This window comes from Eupeodes corollae, chromosome 1, assembly GCF_945859685.1.
Source record: "Eupeodes corollae chromosome 1, idEupCoro1.1, whole genome shotgun sequence".
NCBI lineage: Eukaryota > Metazoa > Arthropoda > Insecta > Diptera > Syrphidae > Eupeodes > Eupeodes corollae.
In genome coordinates this window covers 35,237,626-35,259,187 of record NC_079147.1, presented here as the reverse complement: position 1 = coordinate 35,259,187, position 21,562 = coordinate 35,237,626, and the positions used below count along the sequence as shown (strand labels likewise).

The window sequence follows — 21,562 nt, the reverse complement described above, 5'->3', positions numbered from 1 at the left end:
ACGCTGTCGATGAAGTTCAACACCCATAGGACTAGGATGTGAATCTTGAAAGAAATATAAAAGGCTAAACTGTTTAATAGATTAGTAGCGGCAGACAAGAGATTGTTAGTGAAAATCAGGAAGAGAGTCGGAGACATGAGTCCTGAGGACCACCAGCATTTATTTTATGAATTTCCGACTTGAAATCATCCAATACAACTTGTATTGAACGGTTTGAAAGGTAGTTTCTAATCCAATCAAAAAGAGATTTATCAATACCAAAAGCACACATTTTCGATAGGAGATCTTGTTGACAATCTCTATCAAATGCTTTTGAAATATCAAGTGCAATAATCTTATTTTTTTCAAAAGATTTGTTCACTGCTCGGTGAGATAAACCATGAGATCATTAGTGTACCTGTTGCTACGAAAGCCATACTTTCGGTCATTAGGAAGCTTTCGTTCTTCGAGATATTTCTTAAGCTGATCATTAATCAGCGATTCCCTAACCTTGGAAAGAAGGGTGAGTGCTATTGGACGATAGTTACAGGGATAGGGGGACTTGGCTATTTTAGGAACAAGCTGGACAAATGCTGTTTTCCATCCGTTCGGAAATACCCCTGTAGAGTAGGAAAGCTGGAAAAACGTACGCAATGGTTTTGCCAGCGTTGAAGAACACCCCTTCAAAACTATAGCGGGGATAAGTTCGCGTATGATCAATTTTATACATTTTGTGAGAGACACAATCTGCTCATAATAAACCAATCAGGGCTTTCGTCAGGGACATTCATGTGGAACATCATTAAACTGGCCGATTATGACTTTTAAACAGCATGTTCATGATGAAGATAATATAGTTGAGTTATTTTTAGATTTTCAAAGAGCGTTCGAAACAATCGATAGAATGATATTGGTTGAAAAATTGGAGAAATATGGTGTACATAGTATTGAACTTGAGTGGTTCAAAACATATTTAACAAATAGATCCCAAAAAACTTTTGTTAATGGTGAACTATCCAGTGCAAAATTTACAAACTTTTTGTTGTACCACAAGGAACAATTTTAAGTCCTTTAATATTTCTTATATATATATAAATGATATATGTGAGTGGTAAATATATCGATTTAACCGAAGAAATGATAAGGAGTGATTTGGCTAATCTATGCGAATGGTTAAGTGCCAACAAGTTAAAGACAATTCAGTTGGCTTCAATTATTGCATAAGTTGAATTTTGCAGGCTTTTAGATCAAGCATCTCACATAAATTGCGTCAAGTTGTCCAATATGAGAAGCTAAGCTGCTAAAAAAAGGTGACGAATATATTCGCTACGGTCTTCGCTACAAATGGATGTTGATTGTGGTCTTACAAGTCAACTGTCATCCACTCATTTAAACTTGTACTCTTGAATTGCATGAAAACAAATAATTCACACAGAAAGCTGATTTTTGTAATTCAACTGAACAATTTGGAGACGTTAATGTGATGAAAATAAAGCCTAGAATAACCGGTTTGGAAAGTTCTACACTGGAACGGTGGCATAGAATAAACTGACACCAACAGTTTGGTCAAAAATACCGTTCCAGCCCTAGTGACTTACAATTCTCATCTATTCATATGTGCGATTAATGTCAGGAATGGAGGGGACCTACAAATTTTATATTGAGTTTGAATAGCTTATTGGAGAAAGAACTTTTTAAAAAGATTCCTTGCAAAAAAACAATATTTGTTACAATTAAATCTTTGACATACACAGACAGCCCCGTCGAGAGGGAGGGAAAAAGGGGAGAAAACCCCGGCCCGCGATTTTCTAGGGGCCCGAAAAATTGAAAGCAATGAGGAAGAGTGTTTTTTTTTTAAATATATTCTATATTCATCATCAACATACCTATTCCTACTTATTTTTAGGGGCCCGAAAATTCATGCTTTGGCAATCAGGCCCGTGTTTGCATGTTTTCTACCAATATATCAGTCACAAACCCCCCAATTATTATTGGCTTACTTTTGATAAAATTTAATGAAAAATTGGACAACTCTGAACTTTTGAAAGAAAGTTGTAATAAATTGTTTAGCTTTTCTTACTTAGTTTAACGTAAATTTCAAATTTAATTTATTTTGAAAATTTGTAATGTCAAAATAGGGAGCCGAAAACTTAATTAAAACCTAAATATTTTGTCGGTTTCTGATTTTATAAAGTTTCTTTACTCCTATTTTTCTTTCTGCTGGGAACGAAATTTTTGACTCAGTTTCGGGGACCGGAAAATCCCACAAAAACGTTTTTAAATTGTGGTTTCCGTAATATTAATTAATTAATATTTTGAATAAGTCTCAAAGTGTGCATATAGCGAAATGTTGTACTGCCGCAATAACATTTTTTGGTGTTGTTCAAAAGTGTTTAAACTTGTTTAGCAGCAGTGCCCAACGCTCGGAAATTCTTAAGAAAAATGTGTCCGGATCCCTTCACAAACTTTCCGATACAAGATGGTCAGCTAGAATTGAGGCAGTAAAACCATTTTCAAAGCTCCCAGGTGCAATTAACTCAAGAACTAAAGCCTCTTGGACAGAATGGTGGATTCGTCAACAAGCTGAATTGCTGAATTGCCGCATTTGGGCGAATGATAATCCAAGAGCAATTGTCGAAGAACCAATGCAAATACAAAGTGACTATTGTTGTTGAAATTCGAAATCTCGAAAACTTGATCTCCGATTTGAACATTATTCGGAACGGATGGGATCAAATTTTATCTGAATGCAAAGCAGGTGCTACTGGTTTGGGTGATCTTCCAGAATCTTTTCCATCGAACAGAAAAAGGCAATTAAAGAGACATTTTGGAGAAAATCGAGGAGCCGCAGAGCAAATGGAAACAGACGAAGAAATAAATTTTAAGACAAACATTTTTTACGTCATAGTTGATTTAATTATATTTAGAATTTCTCATACGATACGATGAAAAATGTGAATGCTACATTTTCCTTTTTGATGGCAGTCTTCAACTATGGACGAAATTGGAATTAAAATCTCCGCTACAAGGTTCATCTGAAACACATTTATGGAGCCAATTTTGAAGCAGAACTTGGAGACGATTTTCCCCAACATTTGTATTGCTCTCCACGTGTTTTCCACTATACCTATAAGTAGCTAGTTCCAAACGTTCATTTAGCATCCTTACCGGAACAAAGAATTTTCATCCTACGTGCTCATCACAAGATCGCGTTCTCTCGACGGCCCTGTACACAGGGTTTGAACTTGGAACTTTTTTATAAAAGGTTCATAAACAGAATAGAAACTAACCAATAATTGCCCATAGGCACAACCTGATCCATCTAATTACTAACTTTATATTTTATTTATACTTAAGGTATTGCTGTTTTTTTTTTTAAGTTAACATTGACTAATAAACTTGAGTCGTCCGTCGTATCTCAAACAGGGCAAGCATTTAATCAAGTTTTAACCAATTTAGTCACATAAATGTTCCACTGTCAGTCGTAAATCATTGCATAGTATTATTTACTATTTTATTGAGATATTGGGAAACCTCTCAATGGATTGCTGCCGCTTTCTACCTATTCGTGTGTATACCTGCTCTAAGCCAAAAACCACAATAATTCTTGTTTATTCTACGCTTCGTTGTGTTCGATAAAAATATATTTTATTTAAAAAAAAGCTTACAAAGTTAACTCTTGCGCTGAGTATTATATACAATTGTAGCTTATAGATGGGTTAGGTATATTATTTATCATTTATTTTTACTCACTCCAAATATTCATCGCTTTTGATTTGATTGTCGACTTCGGTAGAACTCGAACTTGAAGTCAAACTGTGGCCGTTGCTGTTGTTGTCGTTTACGTTGCTGTCTTTGCTATCCCCTGTATTCTTATTTATTGGTGGTTTTGGTTGTCCCTGATATTTGGTTTCGATTTCGAAGTCTTCTTGATTGGGATCTTTTTTGGTAGCAGTAGCAGCACAATAATTATTAGCACAGTCAGCAGTTTTGGACACTTGAGATTTGGATTGTTTTCTTAATACAACAGTTAATACATTCTTTTCCATTTTATAAAGTTCTATTTTTCCAACACAATTCGATTGATTTTCATGTAATTCTGATTGTACAATTAATTAAATTTGAATATTTTATGTACTTTTTGGGAGAATTTAACCGGATCAGGTGGTCTTTCTTTAGAGTGCCATTTTTAACCTTCGTCTTCAAATAAAATTATGTTGACAGTTGATAACAAGAAATGTTCGATTTTTGACATTTGTGTTGTTTTGCCTCATTCTCAATCAGCCCAGTTGTATGCAATTCTAATTATGCACATGTTATGACAGAAAGAGCCGCTGTACATTCGGGTACAGTTCGATACGAATTTTCTGAAAAGAATATTGTCACTAATGGCCGCGTTCCGATTTGAAATCTATAAGATCTGGGATTTCCCTAAGTTTACACACTTTTATTGATTTATTACTATTAACACACCATATAAATTAAAATTAGTAGTGAGACAAAAATTTATTTTTATGGAATAAAGTTAGTTTCCAAGCCTTTTGGATTTACTTTTACAAAGGGACATACTACATCGACTTAATCGAGTTATATAGTTAGTTAGTTAGTTATAGAAACTTTATTTATAATATTTCAATTATATCTACAATAAATTTCATAGTTTAATATGGTTTGGCTTAAAGTTGTCTACCAGAATGACATTATAACAATATTAAAAAATAAAATAAAATTTAAAAGTAGCTTTCGACTATTCGGGTTCTATAATTCAATGCCAACGTTGTGTATTTATACAATTTCTCCCAACCAAGACTTCTATTCAAAATACATAAAACTTCGCTCATAGTCATTATGGATTTAGCGAAGAATCTGACTCGAAATTCACTTAGAATCGGGCATCTGGCAATAAAATGATAAATATCTTCTCTTTCCTTGAGGTTGCAAATATCGCACAAACTAGGTAGGTCCGGACGATGTCGAATGTAGTTAAGGTTGATCATTTCCCCTCTTACTTTAAATATCGTACTTATCATTCAAAGCGGTAATCTGTTTAAGAAGTAGGAGCTTCCTTGTAAGTTGTAGTCGAGCTGGCTATATATCATCCTATACTGAGAAGATTGAGCTTCCAAGGTATAACCACTGTAAGCTGAGCGCGCTACACCACCCAGTAAATTTTGAAACATGTTTCTCAGAATAGTGGCAATAATTGGTCCTCCCCAGAATCCATAGGACCGATCTCCGAAGAGAGTGGATTTACCAGTTTATCTGGATTGCCACCTGGGGTATTATATCTATTTGTTTTACTCATTGCCATATTTGTTTTTGTTTTTTGTAACTTTTGTTTAGTCCCATAAATAGCTCAGTTACCTCTTCTATTTAGGTTTCTTGCAGAACCTTGAAATTTTCCACTCAAAATAGTGGCTTCAAGAATGTTGCCCATGATTTTTTTTAACAACTCATCGCGTGCCATTACACAATTTTGGGGCAGTTAAATTTCGAAGCAAAATTATAGGTGAGCCAATTTTCATCGAATTTTAAATCGATACCCACCATCTCTTTATCGATTTTAAAGCCGGGTATGATAGCATCTATAGGGAAGAGCTCTACCGAGCAATGTCTAGTTTTGGCATCCCTGTCAAACTTATCCCTTTGTGCAGAATGACGATGGACGATGCTCTATTAAGTTCGGAAAAGACCTTACCGAGTGGAGTGTTTTTGAGCATTGCGAAGAAGATGGGTTTAGTGGTCAATGAGGGCAAGACCAAGTATATGCTGTCATCAAAGAAGGATATTGAACAACGACGTCTTTGACAAAACATCACCATGGACAGCTTCGAAGTAGATAAGGACTTTGTCTACCTAGGCACCGCTATTAACACAGACAACGACACCAGCGCTGAAATCAAACGAAGAATAACTCTTGCAAATCGATGCTTCTTTGGACTTAGAAGGCAATTGAGATGCTCTCTCGAGCATCTAAAATAACCATCTATAAGGCATTCATCATCCCGGTTCTCATTTATGGCGCTGAGGCCTGGAGCCTGTCAAAGAAAAATGAGAGCGTCTTAGGATGCTTCGAGAGAAAAATTCTTCGGGTGATTTTTGGGACCGTACGCATAGATGGAGAATGGAGGAGAAGATATAACGACGAACTGTACGGGCTGTACAGCGACACTGACCTAATTAGCAGAATTAAAGTCCAACGGCTTAGATAGCTGGGTCATGTAGAGCGAATGGACATCAACGCTCCAGCCCGGAAGGTCTTCGAATCCAATTCCGAAGGACAGCGCAGTAGAGGAAGACCACAACTCAGTTAAGACTAATGTTAGCCAAGAAAAATCTCCTTAACTATCAACTCAAGTCCACTTATGTCAGAATGACAGCTGATCATGTTTTATCATTCAACTGAACTCTGAATAACTTTATAATTCTGTAACTTATTTATTTTCCTCAAAATTGTATGGAACGTTTTTTGTAAAAGGATTCCTTGTCAAATTTGAAAAGAAATGAGTAATATTTCTTTAGAATACAAGTCGTGCTTGATGAACTTTTAGCATACCTGAGAAGTGTCTTCTGGACAATAATGTTTTTGGTAGTTTCTGAATGGCCAAGGTTAGTGAAGTAAAGTTCCGTGTTTGAAATGTATGACACTTGAAAAACTAACTAGGTCAAAATTGAGGATCAAAGAATGCAGTTGACTGCATAAATGAAGTCCTTAATATTTTCTGAACCTGTCATATGCAATATCATTTACAATGATTATAAAAATCTTTGGAGCTTTTATGTATTTTGAAATAAAACACTACTACAACAAAAAAATCTACTACGAAAATTTTCATTAATAAAAAACTTTATTTATTTTTTTTTAATTCGATTTTATTTAAAAACCCTTCGAAACTAAATATGTGACTTTTTATAATTATCTCCTTTTATTCTAGTCTACTTAATGGTATTTTATCATTAAACCATTAAAATTGCATCAAACACCATTTCCTTTCTTTTCCCATCATTGTATTAGAAAAGATCTGATTTAAAACGAGCATCTTTACCCCTATCATGATTATATGCTAGCGCGCCCCTTTTCAAACAAGACTCATTGGCCTAAAAAACCTGAATCCTGATGTCCTTTGAAAAAGTATGAACTAACAATAAATGATATTTTAACTATTTTCACGTATCCTCAATAGGCACCCTTTACATCCCAAATATTTCTTACATCCCAACTTATCAAAACTTCTTTAATAAAGTGGCTTTTTGGAAATCTATATATTTAAAAGTTTAACATTGCAAAGAATCAGCTTCTTGTTCCCCTTTCAAATTATTATTGTTCATATTTTGTTATGAAGTTATTTTCAGCAATGGAAGTGGAAGAAAATGTCCTTGCGCAGAGGCGGAGCCAACACCATATTGCCACCAACATCATCCCCATATCGCATCGTCATAATAAAACAAGCTAATTGAACATTTCCACCCTTCCATATGGCTCACAAAAATGTATAATAATTACCAACTAACCAACTTAACTAACTCCACAACTCTTGTCCTTACGTCCGTCCCCAAAGCAAGTATACGTAAGGAGTAAAATTGAAGTGTTATTGTCACTGAGACAAACGAATCACCCTTCAAAATGATAAGCAAGGATTAAGGAGGAGTTTTGTGCGCGTCCCTCTTGTGTCTTGTTGCCAAAGGCAAGGATAACGATTTAGGGGATGATTGTAAGTTCTGGCCAATAAGAGTTGTGTCGCACGTCGTCGGTCTTCGTCATCGCACAAATTACCATTACTTCTCTCTGCACCACAAAACACCTGACGTTTTGTCTATCCTATGCACGAAATCGGGAATCAGGGATTCCATATGTTCTGGGATGAATGAAGTGACGTTCATGATTTTTATAGTGCGATGATACATCCTGCCAAAGTGTTATATTTGGGTGGTAATTTAATACACTTTGCGTACGCCTTTATGTTCTTATGCCTTATGTCTAAGTCAGTGATGGTGCCGGTTAATCACAAGCCGAAGCCACAAGGATTGGATACATATCCAGGAGAGAAGATTATGGAACGGGTGTCAGGAAACAGTTTTTCTTCCTTCATTCCTCTCACTGCGAGGAGAAAAGGCGAGGGTGTTTTTTTGATGGATTGTCGACTTGTCGTGTTCGAGAGCCTTGTTGTTTTATCGGTCAGGTGATTAGTTGAGGATACTTTCTTTTGCATTGAAAGGTGAAGAGGATTCGCCAGTGGTCAGTTCAGTTCCTTAGAAGCGGTCGTTTAAAGAGTTCACACTCTCGTATACGTGCGGATGTTTTAATTTTGATTTTGATATTTAATGTGATTTGTTTGTTTATATTTTTATATAAATACTTATGATTGTTTTATATTTTTAAAACCTAAATGCAATCGATAAATAAAAGTTTACTAAGTGATTCCCCGAATTCTTTATTCGCAATGAATTCATCCGTTGTGCCAACGCATAGGCCTTCGTCGCCGCGGCAATTTTTCGAACGTCTTTACGGGCATCTAGAAACAACACCAAGTGTGAAAAACATTGATAGTCCGAAACATTCTCAGCCCTTGGAAGTAATCAAAAGTGACTTAGCGAAACAAAAGTTTGATAATTCCTATCAAAGTGATATCAGTTCTTCACCCGATATTGTAAATGATGAAAGGTTAGTTTGCGATGATTGAATAAAAATTTAAAAAAATGATTGTGAAAGTTTATTAAATTTTGCAATTCCTTGTTGTAGGCAATGTGATAACAGTTCTGTGTATTCCAACTACCACACGGATCCATCAGTTAATGGTTTCAATTCAACCCACATACCTACGGCACAAATGCCCTACTTATCGGAAAGACTACACGGAAAATCAGCTTTTGGATTTCCTTCAGATTCACATTTTCCAGTTGGACTGACGGCTTTTCGTAAGTTTTTTACATTTTTGTCAACAATTTCAAATGTTTAAAGAATAATTTCGGAAGTTAAAAAATTTCATTGGTTTCATCTGACTTTTCGCAATTTCTACACAAGTAATTTCAAAGAAATATTTAAAATAGCATAAAATATTCTCAAAATGGAACACAATTTCCGCTTTCAAAAATCTGTTGTATTGATAATTATTAACAGTTTTCTTTTTTGGTTTGAATATATACAAGTGGTTGAAAAAATGTTCTTTTTTCTGTTCACAAACAAAACAATTGGATTAAGTTATTCGAATTGTTAAAATCTCGCCATATAATTCGTCGAATACATCAAGTTTTTAAAACATACCCCTTTAAAAATGTTAAAGACCCATAAAGACTCTGTGGTCAAGGCTAAAGTAAAGCACGATACAGTTCTTAACAATGAATTTTACGATGCAGATGATTAAAAGTCTTTGTCTTCTAAAAACATGTTTAACCATATTAGTATGTTAATTAGTTTCTGGAAACTCTTGTTAGTTATGAGTCTTCAATTAAATTTATGTTAAGACAATTTTGAAAAATTTTGATTACATGATTTTAAAAAACGTAATGTGGAAGTTGTTTCACCTTTTTCTGTTCTAAGCCGTTCTTATAATAACGGTTCGCCGTTTTTTTAAATTTTATGTGGGACAGGAGAAATATAATAAATCATGAAAATTCTTTCCAAAATTTTATGAACTATAATATAAATAATAAAATTAAATATTGAAGGGATAACAGACTTGGAAAACCATCACGAATTAGTTTTAAAAAAAATTGCTTCATGAACTGGTAAAGCCTCAAAAAACATTTAATACATATACATATTACATATACATATATGTATGTGATTTTCGAATTTTAAAAAGTAGTATCTCAAAAAGTAGAGTGATTTTGGAGTCGTATTTCAAACCCATCGAAACAAAATCATGTCTAACACAATTGGTGAATGTTTGAATTTTTTAATTGTGATACTTTCTACATAAACCTACAAATAGGAAAAGGTGTCTCTAATTTAATATGAAATGTTGTGTAATATATTTTGTTCCTCAAGCTAGTTAATTTCGTCAGCTGCTTTTTAACGAGTGTTTTGCTATTGGCACTTCTTTGGTAAACTTTGTGTCAATGTGCATTTTTCAATTAACTATAGCGTCAGTATAGTAGAAATAATGGCAATTTGTGATCATTGTGAACGTAGGATTGTATTCAAAAACTTTGTTTTACATGGTTGAAAGTAGTAACTTGATGTACTCATGCTCCATTGAGATATATCAAGTGGCCCCGTGAAATATCTCTCCTAAAAATAACCCCCCAAAAGAAAAATAAAATTAATTTTCAAATTGTAAATTTATTGAATTATGAAATAAATCTCAACTTTAAGAATTTTCTGAACATGTTATTTCTTAAAAAAAAACAAAAAAAAAATTAGGTGGCGCTACATTCCATGAAAAACCAGGTCTAGTGACTTACAACTCTCATCCATTCCTGTGTGCGAGTAATGTTGTCAAAGATGGAAGGAACCTATAGTTTCTATGGCGAATCCGAACGGCTAATTTAAGAAAGCACTTTTCATGACAAGAATTACTCTTGATAGATTTGTCAATTCCTCGCAAGAGGCAGTACCCGCGAAAACTTTTTTTTTGTTTAAATTTAGGTGGCACAGGCAGGGATTGAACCCAAGACCCCTTGCATGACAGTCCAACGCACTGACCATTACGTTACGGGTACTACAATGTTATTATTTTACAAAAGTGAAATAACGCCATTTTTAAAAAGTTGGTCATATTATTTTTAGAAATACGACCAACTTTTTTTTACCAAAGGAAAATCATTACGAGGAGTAAAACTGTTAGGTATGTATGGGGTCATGCTGCTGCTGCTTGGGCATACTATATGATTTGGGTAGGTGAGTGGTTGGGTGTATTAAAAATTTAGTATAAATGAATTATATCCCCAAAAATGAGAAATTCTTTTTTATAAAAGAAAAACCCCATTCGAAAGTAAATTTTTAAAAAGTTTTTGTATTGTTTTTTTTTTTTAAAGTTTTATTTTTTGTAAAAAAACCGTGAATTCGATTTTCTTCAAAATTCTATAGAATGTTGAAAACAATATTTTCTATAAGATAAAATTAGTTTGAAGCCAATATTTTATAGTTTTGAAAAGATATTTGAGTCGAAAATCAATTTTTACCAACTTTTGTTAATTTTTTGTTCGGTTTATAATTTTTTGTACAAAAACTATCAATTCGATTTTTTTCAAAATTTTACTAAATGTTAACAACAATATTTTTTGAAAGATAAAAGTAGTTAAGAGCCAATATCTACAATTTTTGAAAAGATATTTGAGTCGAAAATCAATTTTTACCAACTTTTATTAATTTTTTTTCAGGTTTTTATTTTTTTGTAAAAAAAACTGTCAATTCGATTTTCTTCAAAATTTTACTGAATGTTGAAAACAATATTTCTTTTAAGATAAAATAAGTTTGAAGCCTAAATTTTAAGTTTTTGAAAAGATATTTGAATCGATATTTAATTTTTACGAACTTTGAGTAATGTTTTTTTAGATTTTTATTTTTTATAAAAAAAACTGTCAATTCGATTTTTTTCAAAGTTTTATCAGATTTCAAAAACATTATTCTCCGTTGTTTAAAATAGTTTTGGAGATGAAATCATATGTTAGTCGTTAAATTTAGGAGGTGACAAATTTTTTTTTCAGTTTTTTTGATTTAGAAAAAAAACCGTTAGATAGATTTTTTTCAAAAAATATATTTCTTTGAGATCACGTTACAGTTTATTATATAAAATAAAATTCAAGTCTCTAGCGTTTTTGGTTCGTAAGATATTTAGGGTTAACCAAAATGTTCACCTTTTTTTTAAACTGCTATGGTAAAAAAAACACCCACGCAATTTTCTTGACAGCCCTTTCTGCATCTTTCTTCCTTATTATCTGTATAACAAAATTTATTTGAAGTCGATATCTCTTCTGGTTCTTGAGCTATGGACGACGAAAAAAACGTCGCGAACGTACGAACGTAGGTACACACGCACGCACAGACATCTTTCTAAAAATCTTTTATTTCGACTCTAGGGACCTTGAAACGTCGAGAAATGTCAAAATTTTAAATTTGACAAATCGGACCCATTACAATAACTTCCTATGGGAAGTTAAAAAGAAATTGTCACACAGAAATCCTAATTTCATTATTTCAAAATCAGTTGGTTTTCGTCAAATATAGAAATGGATACTGTTATTACAATCTTTACAATAGATGAATAAAATACACTTTAACGATTATTAAAAATGCAGCGCAAGATGTTACATCATTATATGATCTTTTAAAGGGCTTGAGGAATAATATGGTAGACGCATGGTTGTTCAACAATCCGTGCAAAACTTCTTACACTGACAACGACGCCTGATGATATCAAAACATCAGAGAGTTGAGTTGGTCCCTTTCAGAATCCCCTAGTCCTAACTTCAATGCTAGTCATTCTTATAACACCTTATTCGAAGTTGCTAAAGTTATGCAGTTAACGCCCCGCTACCTCTAGAATTTTTGTGTTCTTTCTTATTCCCATAACCATTTTCAGTTTTTGCACAACTAAAAACTAATTTTTTAATATAATTCATGTTCGTTCTTTTACTAATTGTATATTAATTTCGTTGTAGGTATGTTTAACTCCGATTAAAATAATTGATCGTAAGAAAAACAGCCAAACTTCATATTTATTCGGGGCTATACCGATTTCCACGACCTCCAAAGGTATTAACCTGTGTTAAAGTTAAATATCTTATTAATAATTTCTCCATAGCCACGTTTATTTTGACAATTCTCGTTGAAAATTGTCCAATCGCTTATGGGATTGTGTTAAAGTCTGAGATTTAGGTGATAATCACATTTAATTTAAAAAAATGTGATAACTACGTATACCTTTTCTCAATTTGTTGTTGTTGTCTATTTTTTTTTTAATTCCTAATATTTTTGTCTGTATCTCTAAAAACTCGTTTTTATTGTTATTATATCTTTTGAATATAACACGGCAGAAAAAATGTTATGAAAAATTGCGATTGTTTTGCTGCTTGTGTCCTTGTGTAGAACGCAGGTCCATTTTATTGATCATCCAATTCACATCAATATCTTCCAACATTTTTCACTTTTCTGAATAGCTGTCAGAAAACGGGTAAATGTTGATTTTGGAATGCATAGCCCCAAAGATCGACGAAAAATCCACCAGTCTGGATATTCGTTTAAGCAACGGGCTAAAACAACTATATTCTCAGTTGTCCTTGTGAGACACGATTCTTTACATCACTATAACTTCTCTTAACAGCTAAAATCAGTCCAGTTTCAATATTGCTGGCCAAGAAGGTGCTTCACAAGATCCAAAAATGCTTTATTTTGTCGAACTATGACTTAAAAATTGTTTGCTGTTATATTTCTATGAATCGCGTAGTAACTTAACGAATGTAAAAAAAATACAGCTTCAAAAGTGATAGTTACTCTTAAGGGCTCTACACACCATCAATGTTGCCTGTCAAATTTACTTGAACGAGTCTCGATTCAGGTAACATTGATCGTTAGTAGGGCCATCAGCTCAAAATCCGTGTTTTTTGGGCATGCTATAAAAAAGATAGAGAAAATTCCCAAGAAAATGCATCGGCAGTAGCCAGATTTTTTTCTTTAAAAATTGGTACAACTGAAGGAAGATCTGTCAAAATAAAAAAAAAAACACAGAAATAGAAGAAAATTTTCTGAAAATCTAAAGTTAAAATTAACTTCAGCAAACAAAACTAACTAAATATAATAGAATGGACAATTTTCAAGAAAAAAATATTAAGAACACATCTGGAAATTGAGATTCTATAAAAATAGTGAATTTAACGATTTTAGCTTTGAAAAGAAAAATCAAAACACTATTTGCGTTTTAGAAAGTGCTGTCAGACTTTATCATTTTTAAATCTTCATGTGCGATGGAAACACCAAAAAGATTTATTCAATCTAAACTGATATAAACCTTTGGTGGAAACATAACAAAACTTAATTATCTTTTCTATTGTTTTCTCTTGCAACATAAGCCCAGTTGGTCTATTTTCATTACTACTTACTTACTTAAGGTAGCGCTACAGTCCGGGGCGGACCTGGGCCTCAACCAACATGCGTTTCCAGCCAGCTCGGTCCCTAGCTAGCTGTCTTCAGTTTCACGCGCCAAGTTGGTTGAGGTCTTCACCCACCTGTGTGCGCCACCTGAGTCGCGGTCTTCCTCTCCTGCGTCGTCCTTCGGGATTGGATTCAAAGACCTTCCGGGCTGAAGCGTTGATGTCCATTCGCTCTACATGACCTAGTCATATAAGCCGTTGGACTTTAATTCTGTTAACTAGGTCAGTGTCGCTGTACAGCCCGTACAGTTCGTCGTTAAATCTTCTCCATTCTCCATCTATGCATACGGAACCAAAAATCACCCGAAGAATTTGTCTCTCGAAACATCCTAAGACGCTCTCATCTTTGTTCGACAGAGGCCAGGCCTCAGTGCCATAAGTTAGAACCGGGATAATGAGTGTCTTATAGATGGCGATTTTAGATGCTCGAGAGAGGAATTTACTTCTCAATTTCCTTCTAAGTCCAAAGAAGCAGCGATTTCGAAGAGTTATTCTTCGTTTGCGTTTATAGCGGTGCCGAAGTAGGCAAAGTCCTTAACTACCTCGAAGTTATAGCTGTCCATGGTGACGTTTTGTTCAATGTCCTTTTTTGAGGACAGCATATACTTGGTCTTGCCCTCATTGACCGACCACATCTTCTTCGCTTCCGTCGCAATGCTCAAAAACGCTCACATCAAGCTTTTCCATTTTCATAAACAAAACTAAATAATATTAACAGTAACAGATTGATTTTTGTCCCCAATGGAAAACACATGATTCAAAACGCACAACTACTCAACGAACACCGCCATCTAGACACAAATGCAATATCAATCGTACCAACATTTGAGAATTAATCACATAAGATCCATTCGAGACTCGTATAAATGTCAAATGTTAAATGTCTTATTGGATCTACGAGTAATAATTATAATGAACTTTAAATGTTCACACTCTTTTATGAACTTTAACTTCCTGAGTAAAGGAGACACTTTGTTTTGGCAAGAATTGTTGAAAGTTGAGGTTTGATACTTTGTTTTAAATACTTAGTTTATTTTACCGTTAGCAAATTGTACTAATTTTTAGTTCAGAATCTTAAAACATCAAAATGCAATAATAAGCTTTTTGGAGCAATAAAATAAATAATAATACTTAAATAATGTTTTATGTAAACAGGTGTAGAATTTGCATTAGTGATTTTATTGTTTTATTTTTTTAACTTATTCTATCAAAAAAGGAACAAACTAAGTTAATTCGAATAAACTACTTCTCTTTGTCATCATTATCCTTGGGTTTTATATACTTAAGTTCTATACTTAGGAACATCCTTAAATTGGGATCGCTAATTTTTTGCAAGATCAATTCACGGGCTTTTTCGTTATTTCCCTTAAAAAGAGTCGACAGCTCTTCGGCGTATGCAATCCAGACACAATTAGCACATCCGGACATACAGCAAGTCGTTGGTTCCGGTGGGAGCTATAAACAAATGGATACAAAAAAAAAATCAAGTTTTTTTAACTTATCCAAATTATATCCCAATATCTCGTATCTCGTACCTCAATGTCTTCAACTTTTTTATTCGATAAAGTCCCTATCGTGGTATTTAATTCTCTGATAATAATATTTAATATTTTGCCCCTCAAGGTGTGAGATATTAAAATACTTCGCATTATCTGAAAGAAAAAAAAAATAAAAATTCAAGCAGATGGGTACAAGTTGTGAGATTATAAATCGAAACTTCAATAAGCTTAAAAAATAAACAAAACTGAATAAAAAATAAACATTCATATGACAAAAAATCGGTAATGTTCCGGAAAAACGAGAAAAAACGGATATCTAAGTTATAATGAAACAAAAAAAAACCGCCCAAGAATCAGATAATACCGAACGGATATTAAGTTTCATAATATCCGATCAATGGCCACTCATTCATTGAGGATTTCTTTTAAACACATTTCAAAATAGAGGACCTGTAAAAATATTGCGCAAGGGTTTTTTACAAATTAAAAAAAAATCATGTTTCCATCGAATCTTTTTTGTCACTTTTTTTGTTGTCAATAATGGCAGAAGCATAAAAAAAGGAAATCACTTTCGGTGGCCATATGTGGTTGGATCGATTATGGGATTGCGTTGTGGTACAACCTGTTAAACCATATTTCGAAACCCAAAAGGGGACTTATTCTTTGGAGTTCTTAAATTTTTTTTGTTGTCAAATGAATATAAATATATTTATGGTGTATTGAGTACATTTGAATTATGTACCTTCTGTAAAAGGTGCGCATGCAAAAAAGTTATTGAAATCGATCTAAAGAGGAAGCCATCAAAACGACAAATTGCAATGAGCATGTATCGAATGACGTTGTGTTTTTGTAGAAAGACCAGAAATCTTGGTTGTTTTGGGGACAGACAGACATCGCAAAAAGGATTTACCACAAAAACATTGAGTAGAAAATCAGAAATATTTATCGTATGTCAGGTGTCAGGAGTTGTATGTATAAGGTGCTCAAGCAATATGAGGGTGCAAATCAAAATTATGGAAAGAAACTTGTTTATAGGTAACTACATAAATATGTATGTACGAGTATAATGATATCATATTTTATTTATGGGATTTTAATTTATATCCGTATAAAATAAAAAGGCTTTGGTTTACCTTGAAACCAAATTGTGAGTTCAAAGATTAAACTCTTAACTGTATGCTTTAGCAAATTTTGAAGGATTTTTAGGCCTGGTTAAAAAGCAAGCTGTTCGGCTCGACGGGAAATAATTTTGGCCGTCGCGTTCCCTGTCTTCTATGGTATTATACATTATTGATCAAATAGAAAGCGATCAGGTCCTGCGGTAAGAAATAGAACGCGACGGTCAAATTGAAGTTTCAGATTTTTACAAAGAACGCGATGATCAACGTCAAAACAGAAAGAAAAAAAGAAAGCAGAGTTATTTTTTTGAATGTCAATTTGTCGCTGCTCACTGTTCAAGAAAAAACTGAAATTATTCTCAAAAATTTCTTACTTGTGCTATTTATAAAAAAGGTCAATTACAAAATCAAAATAAAAAGACTTGACTTGGCTTTAAGAACTGGGTAAATAGAACGCCGAAAGCTGACTGCATTTTGTTTGACGTATTAGAACGCAGATGACAGCGGTGTGCTTGACAGTCTTAATATATCTTAATATTAAAAAGTATCCATTAGGAAATTTTTACAATTTAAATTGCGATTATGAAATACTAGCGATTAAGCCAGGAGTGGTATTATAGAAAGCACAGGAATTTTGTAGAATTTTTAGTCACCGCACTATAAGTCACTGGTCGGAAGCTCACGCTCGTTTAAAGTGGAGCAATATTTAAAGTGCCGTGGATCATAGGTAAATAAATCATATGGCGCAACAGATCGTAGATAATCAGGTCGTAGTGACTTGCAACTATCAATCATTTCTGTGTGCGAATCATGTCAGGGATAGAGGAGACCTACAATTTTATGCCGATTCGGACGGCTTTTTATGACAACAATTACTTTTGGAATCCACAACCACAGGAAAATAGTCACCTCACCCAACTTGGAGCGCGAAATCGGAGACTTCTAGCTGGGGATCGAGCTATAGATGGAGAAGTTTGTTTGATAAGGCTCTAGTTCACACAGGACTGTAGCCTCATATTAAGTAACTAAGTAATTGCTCTTGGAGGATTTGTCAATTACTCGCAAGAGGCAGAACCCGTGAAAAAAAACTTAAAGTTGCACAGACAGTGATTAATGCAAAGACCTCTCTTTTTGTACTCATTTTAATATTCGACCACTAAGTGGTGGGTCGAGGTAAGTCGATAAGGAAGGTTACGGTCTGTAACAAATGGAAATGTTGTATGGAAAAATTGTATTCCGTGAAGAAGTTTTTTTTCCATATTTATGGATAGATTAAATTAGAAAATGTCGGATACAGCGACCGATGTAACCGGCCCCTATTTTTGTATGAGTTTTTGTTACTACAACTAATTACAATTTCAACAGGACGGTGTCACTTTGCATTAAGCTATGGCGTCGATGGACAGGCAAAGTACATTTTTTCCGAATAAACTGATAAGCAAGCCGCCTCGGTCGTCAAACCTCACACCTTGCTACATTCTTGAAAAAAGGTGTTACAAAACGTAAAAAACAGTATCATAGTAACAAAATTTAAAAAGAAACAATGTAAAGCTTTTGTTACATTTGCAAGCTTACGACATGTGACAACACTGATGCAGACGAAAATTCTATAAATAAGTCGTTACTATAATTTTCATCCGATTTCCTATAATCTGCGTTTTTGAAGACGTCAACATTTTTGATCTGCTATCTCTATCCAATAAGTGTGATTTCATTATTTTGCATCCTCTTAGCCTGCAGACTACGAAGACTACCATTATGGTGGATTTACACGTATCTGCACATCCGAGTGTGCAGACAAAGGGGATGACACTAGTTGCGCCTAAAGTTTTTGTTAACACAGCTGAAGAAAATTGAACTTTTATTTGAATTTTATATTCTGCATCCTTCTTAGCCCAATTAATATGACCACTGTTTCAAAAGCTAAACAATTTAAGTTTTTTCTTAGGTAACTGCTGTCCAGCAGTATGTGGTCTAAACAGTTTGACAACTTCTTACTTTTACTTTCATTAAAGTGTTTTCGGGACTATTTTGTTTTTTGAACTGATCTGCTTTAGAATAATTTTTCACTTTGGACATTTAAAAAATTAAGAACAATGCGTATGCTGTAGAACTATTAAAAAAAAATAGTCCACACAATTTGAGAAATGAGGAACCCATTAAATATGTTTTTCTAATAATGGAAGTTTGTTTTATAAATCATTTTTTGTATACTGACCTATATATAAATAGGATAGGATAGATATTTATATATAATATATATAAATATCTGACAGAATTGTTTCGTATTGAAATGTCAATTTTATCAAATTTAAAAACTCGTATTTTTAATGTCAAACGTAATTTTTTTAATTTTTGAAGCTGCCATCTTTTGAATTTAAAAAAAAACAAAGCAACCTCAAGGGGTTTTCCATGGGTACACAAATATTTTTTTTTTTTTTGAAATTTCCAAATTCCATGAGGCAAAGTAAATTGATTTATTTTTAATTTAAGATCAAATCTGCATATCTGAACTTTTCGTCAGATTCAACCCTCTTTGCACTAATGCTAATACAATTTTTAAAAAGTTTTTACCTGGAAAATTTGACAGCTCTACCGCATTCGTTAACTGAATTTACTCATGGAAAACATAATTGAGTAAAGCATAAAAAGCAAGCAACGAATCTTAAGAATCGTAAGAAAATTTTCTTGCCGTGTCTAAAGCATAAACTCCTCGCCAATGGTAGACAATTGATTCGTAACCATAAGCATCTTCCACATGAGCTACGAACTAAGAACTGCGAACCGTGGAAGTTCACATATTTTGAGGTCCGTAAAGCTGGAAACACCACAATCGAATTTCGAAATTCTAATGATGGGGTGATTTAGGGCTATTTTTGGGCTAATTTAGTGCTCTAATTCCGACTTGGTTCAAAAATCCCTTCCCCCTCAAACTTGTGGTGTTCCCAGCTTGACGTCAAGCTGGAAACACCACACCTTTAGGTTCATAATTTCAAAAAACTGATGATGAGGGAATTTAGGGCTATTTTTGGGCTCCTAAGTTAGCGAAACTCCAAATTAGTATCTCCACCCCTTACCCCCTAAAATGACTCGCAAAGTTGAAGTTTTTGGAGACTTTCTAAACCAAACAAAATTTTAAAAAACTAATGATGGGGTCGTTAAGTGCTATTTTCGGGCTCCTTAGTTCACGGAACTCCAAATTGTTTTTTTAAGCCTATATCCCCAAACTTAAGTCTCAAAGCTTAAACTTTTGGAGACTTTCTTAACCAAACACAATTTTAAAAATCTAATGATTGGGTAATGTAGGGCTCTTTTTGTGCTAATTTAGTGCTCCTATCCCGACTTGGTTCAAAAATCCCTTCGCCCTAAAAATTAATTTCAAAAGTTCAAACATTTTTTTATTGCATTAGCCTGACGAAATTTGAACAATTTTTAAATTTGAAACTGAAAATAAAATTTCTGTGGAGAAATTCTGTACCCGACGTTTTGAAAAACAAAATACAAAATAATAGGTACCATTCCATTAAAAAAAATACCAGTTTCGTGTTTTTATTCCCACTGGTTTGTGTTTAAGCCTAGTACATACTTCCTCGTGAAGTGAACGTTCGCCAGTGGAGAAAGTGAACTTTTGACATTGCTCACTGGTACACACTTGTGAGTACACGTTGTGAACATTTGACTTCAGCTTCACCAACAGTTCATGTACATTTTGCACGTGAATTGCCCGTGAACGAAAACTCTCCACTTTGTTCTCCACTCAGCTTCACGAGCAAGTTCACGGGTGAACCAAAAACTGAAATTTGTATGGGTTCACGAGATGGTTCACAAGTATGTACTAGGCTTTATAGGGAAAAAATCAATTTGTGATGACGTGATGACGTCACTCCCAGCAAACTCAAGTTCACAGGCTTAACTCATTTATATTTACTCTTATTTTATTTCAACCAATCAGATCAAGAATTTCTTTTTTGAAATCAAAGTAACCTTCATCGGAATTCAAAATTTAACTAATCAATTTTGAATTTATGCATATTGAGATATGCGTAAATCTTATGCGTATTGAGATATGAGTAAATTGTGCACAAAATTCATATCACAATATGCGTAAATTCAAAATTGATTAGTTAAATTTTGAATTCCGATGAAGGTTACTTTGATTTCAAAAAAGAAATTCTTGATCTGATTGGTTGAAAGGCTTTGTTTAAATATAATTGGTTGATATACAAATCTCCAAAATAAAATAAGAGTAAATATAAATGAGTTAAGCCTGTGAACTTGAGTTTGCTGGGAGTGACGTCATCACGTCATCACAAATTGATTTTTTCCCTATAAACACAAACCAGTGGGAATAAAAACACGAAACTGGTATTTTTTTTAATGGAATGGTATTATTTTGTATTTTGTTTTTCAAAACGTCGGGTACAGAATTTCTCCACAGAAATTTTATTTTCAGTTTCAAATTTAAAAATTGTTCAAATTTCGTCAGGCTAATGCAATAAAAAAATGTTTGAACTTTTGAAATTAATTTTTAGGGCGAAGGGATTTTTGAACCAAGTCGGGATAGGAGCACTAAATTAGCACAAAAAGAGCCCTACATTACCCAATCATTAGATTTTTAAAATTGTGTTTGGTTAAGAAAGTCTCCAAAAGTTTAAGCTTTGAGACTTAAGTTTGGGGATATAGGCTTAAAAAAACAATTTGGAGTTCCGTGAACTAAGGAGCCCGAAAATAGCACTTAACGACCCCATCATTAGTTTTTTAAAATTTTGTTTGGTTTAGAAAGTCTCCAAAAACTTCAACTTTGCGAGTCATTTTAGGGGGTAAGGGGTGGAGATACTAATTTGGAGTTTCGCTAACTTAGAAGCCCAAAAATAG

At 33.7% G+C, this 21,562-nt stretch overlaps 2 protein-coding genes across 2 annotated transcripts in view; one reads left to right on the top strand and one right to left on the bottom strand.

Moving 5' to 3' along the window:
• Positions 1 to 4,186, bottom strand: part of LOC129954248 (mitogen-activated protein kinase kinase kinase 4) — a 34,543-nt gene extending 30,357 nt beyond the window's left edge. The window contains exon 1 of the mRNA XM_056068028.1: positions 3,733 to 4,186. Within this exon, the coding sequence (XP_055924003.1) occupies positions 3,733 to 4,028 (296 nt within the window). The 5' untranslated portion in view covers positions 4,029 to 4,186. The remainder of the gene's footprint in view (positions 1 to 3,732) is intronic.
• A 4,596-nt stretch (positions 4,187 to 8,782) lies between these two features.
• LOC129943126 (homeobox protein rough-like) overlaps positions 8,783 to 21,562 on the top strand; it is a 29,296-nt gene continuing 16,516 nt past the window's right edge. Inside the window, exon 1 of the mRNA XM_056052374.1 lies at positions 8,783 to 8,895. Coding sequence (XP_055908349.1) covers positions 8,808 to 8,895 — 88 coding nt within the window. The 5' untranslated portion in view covers positions 8,783 to 8,807. The remainder of the gene's footprint in view (positions 8,896 to 21,562) is intronic.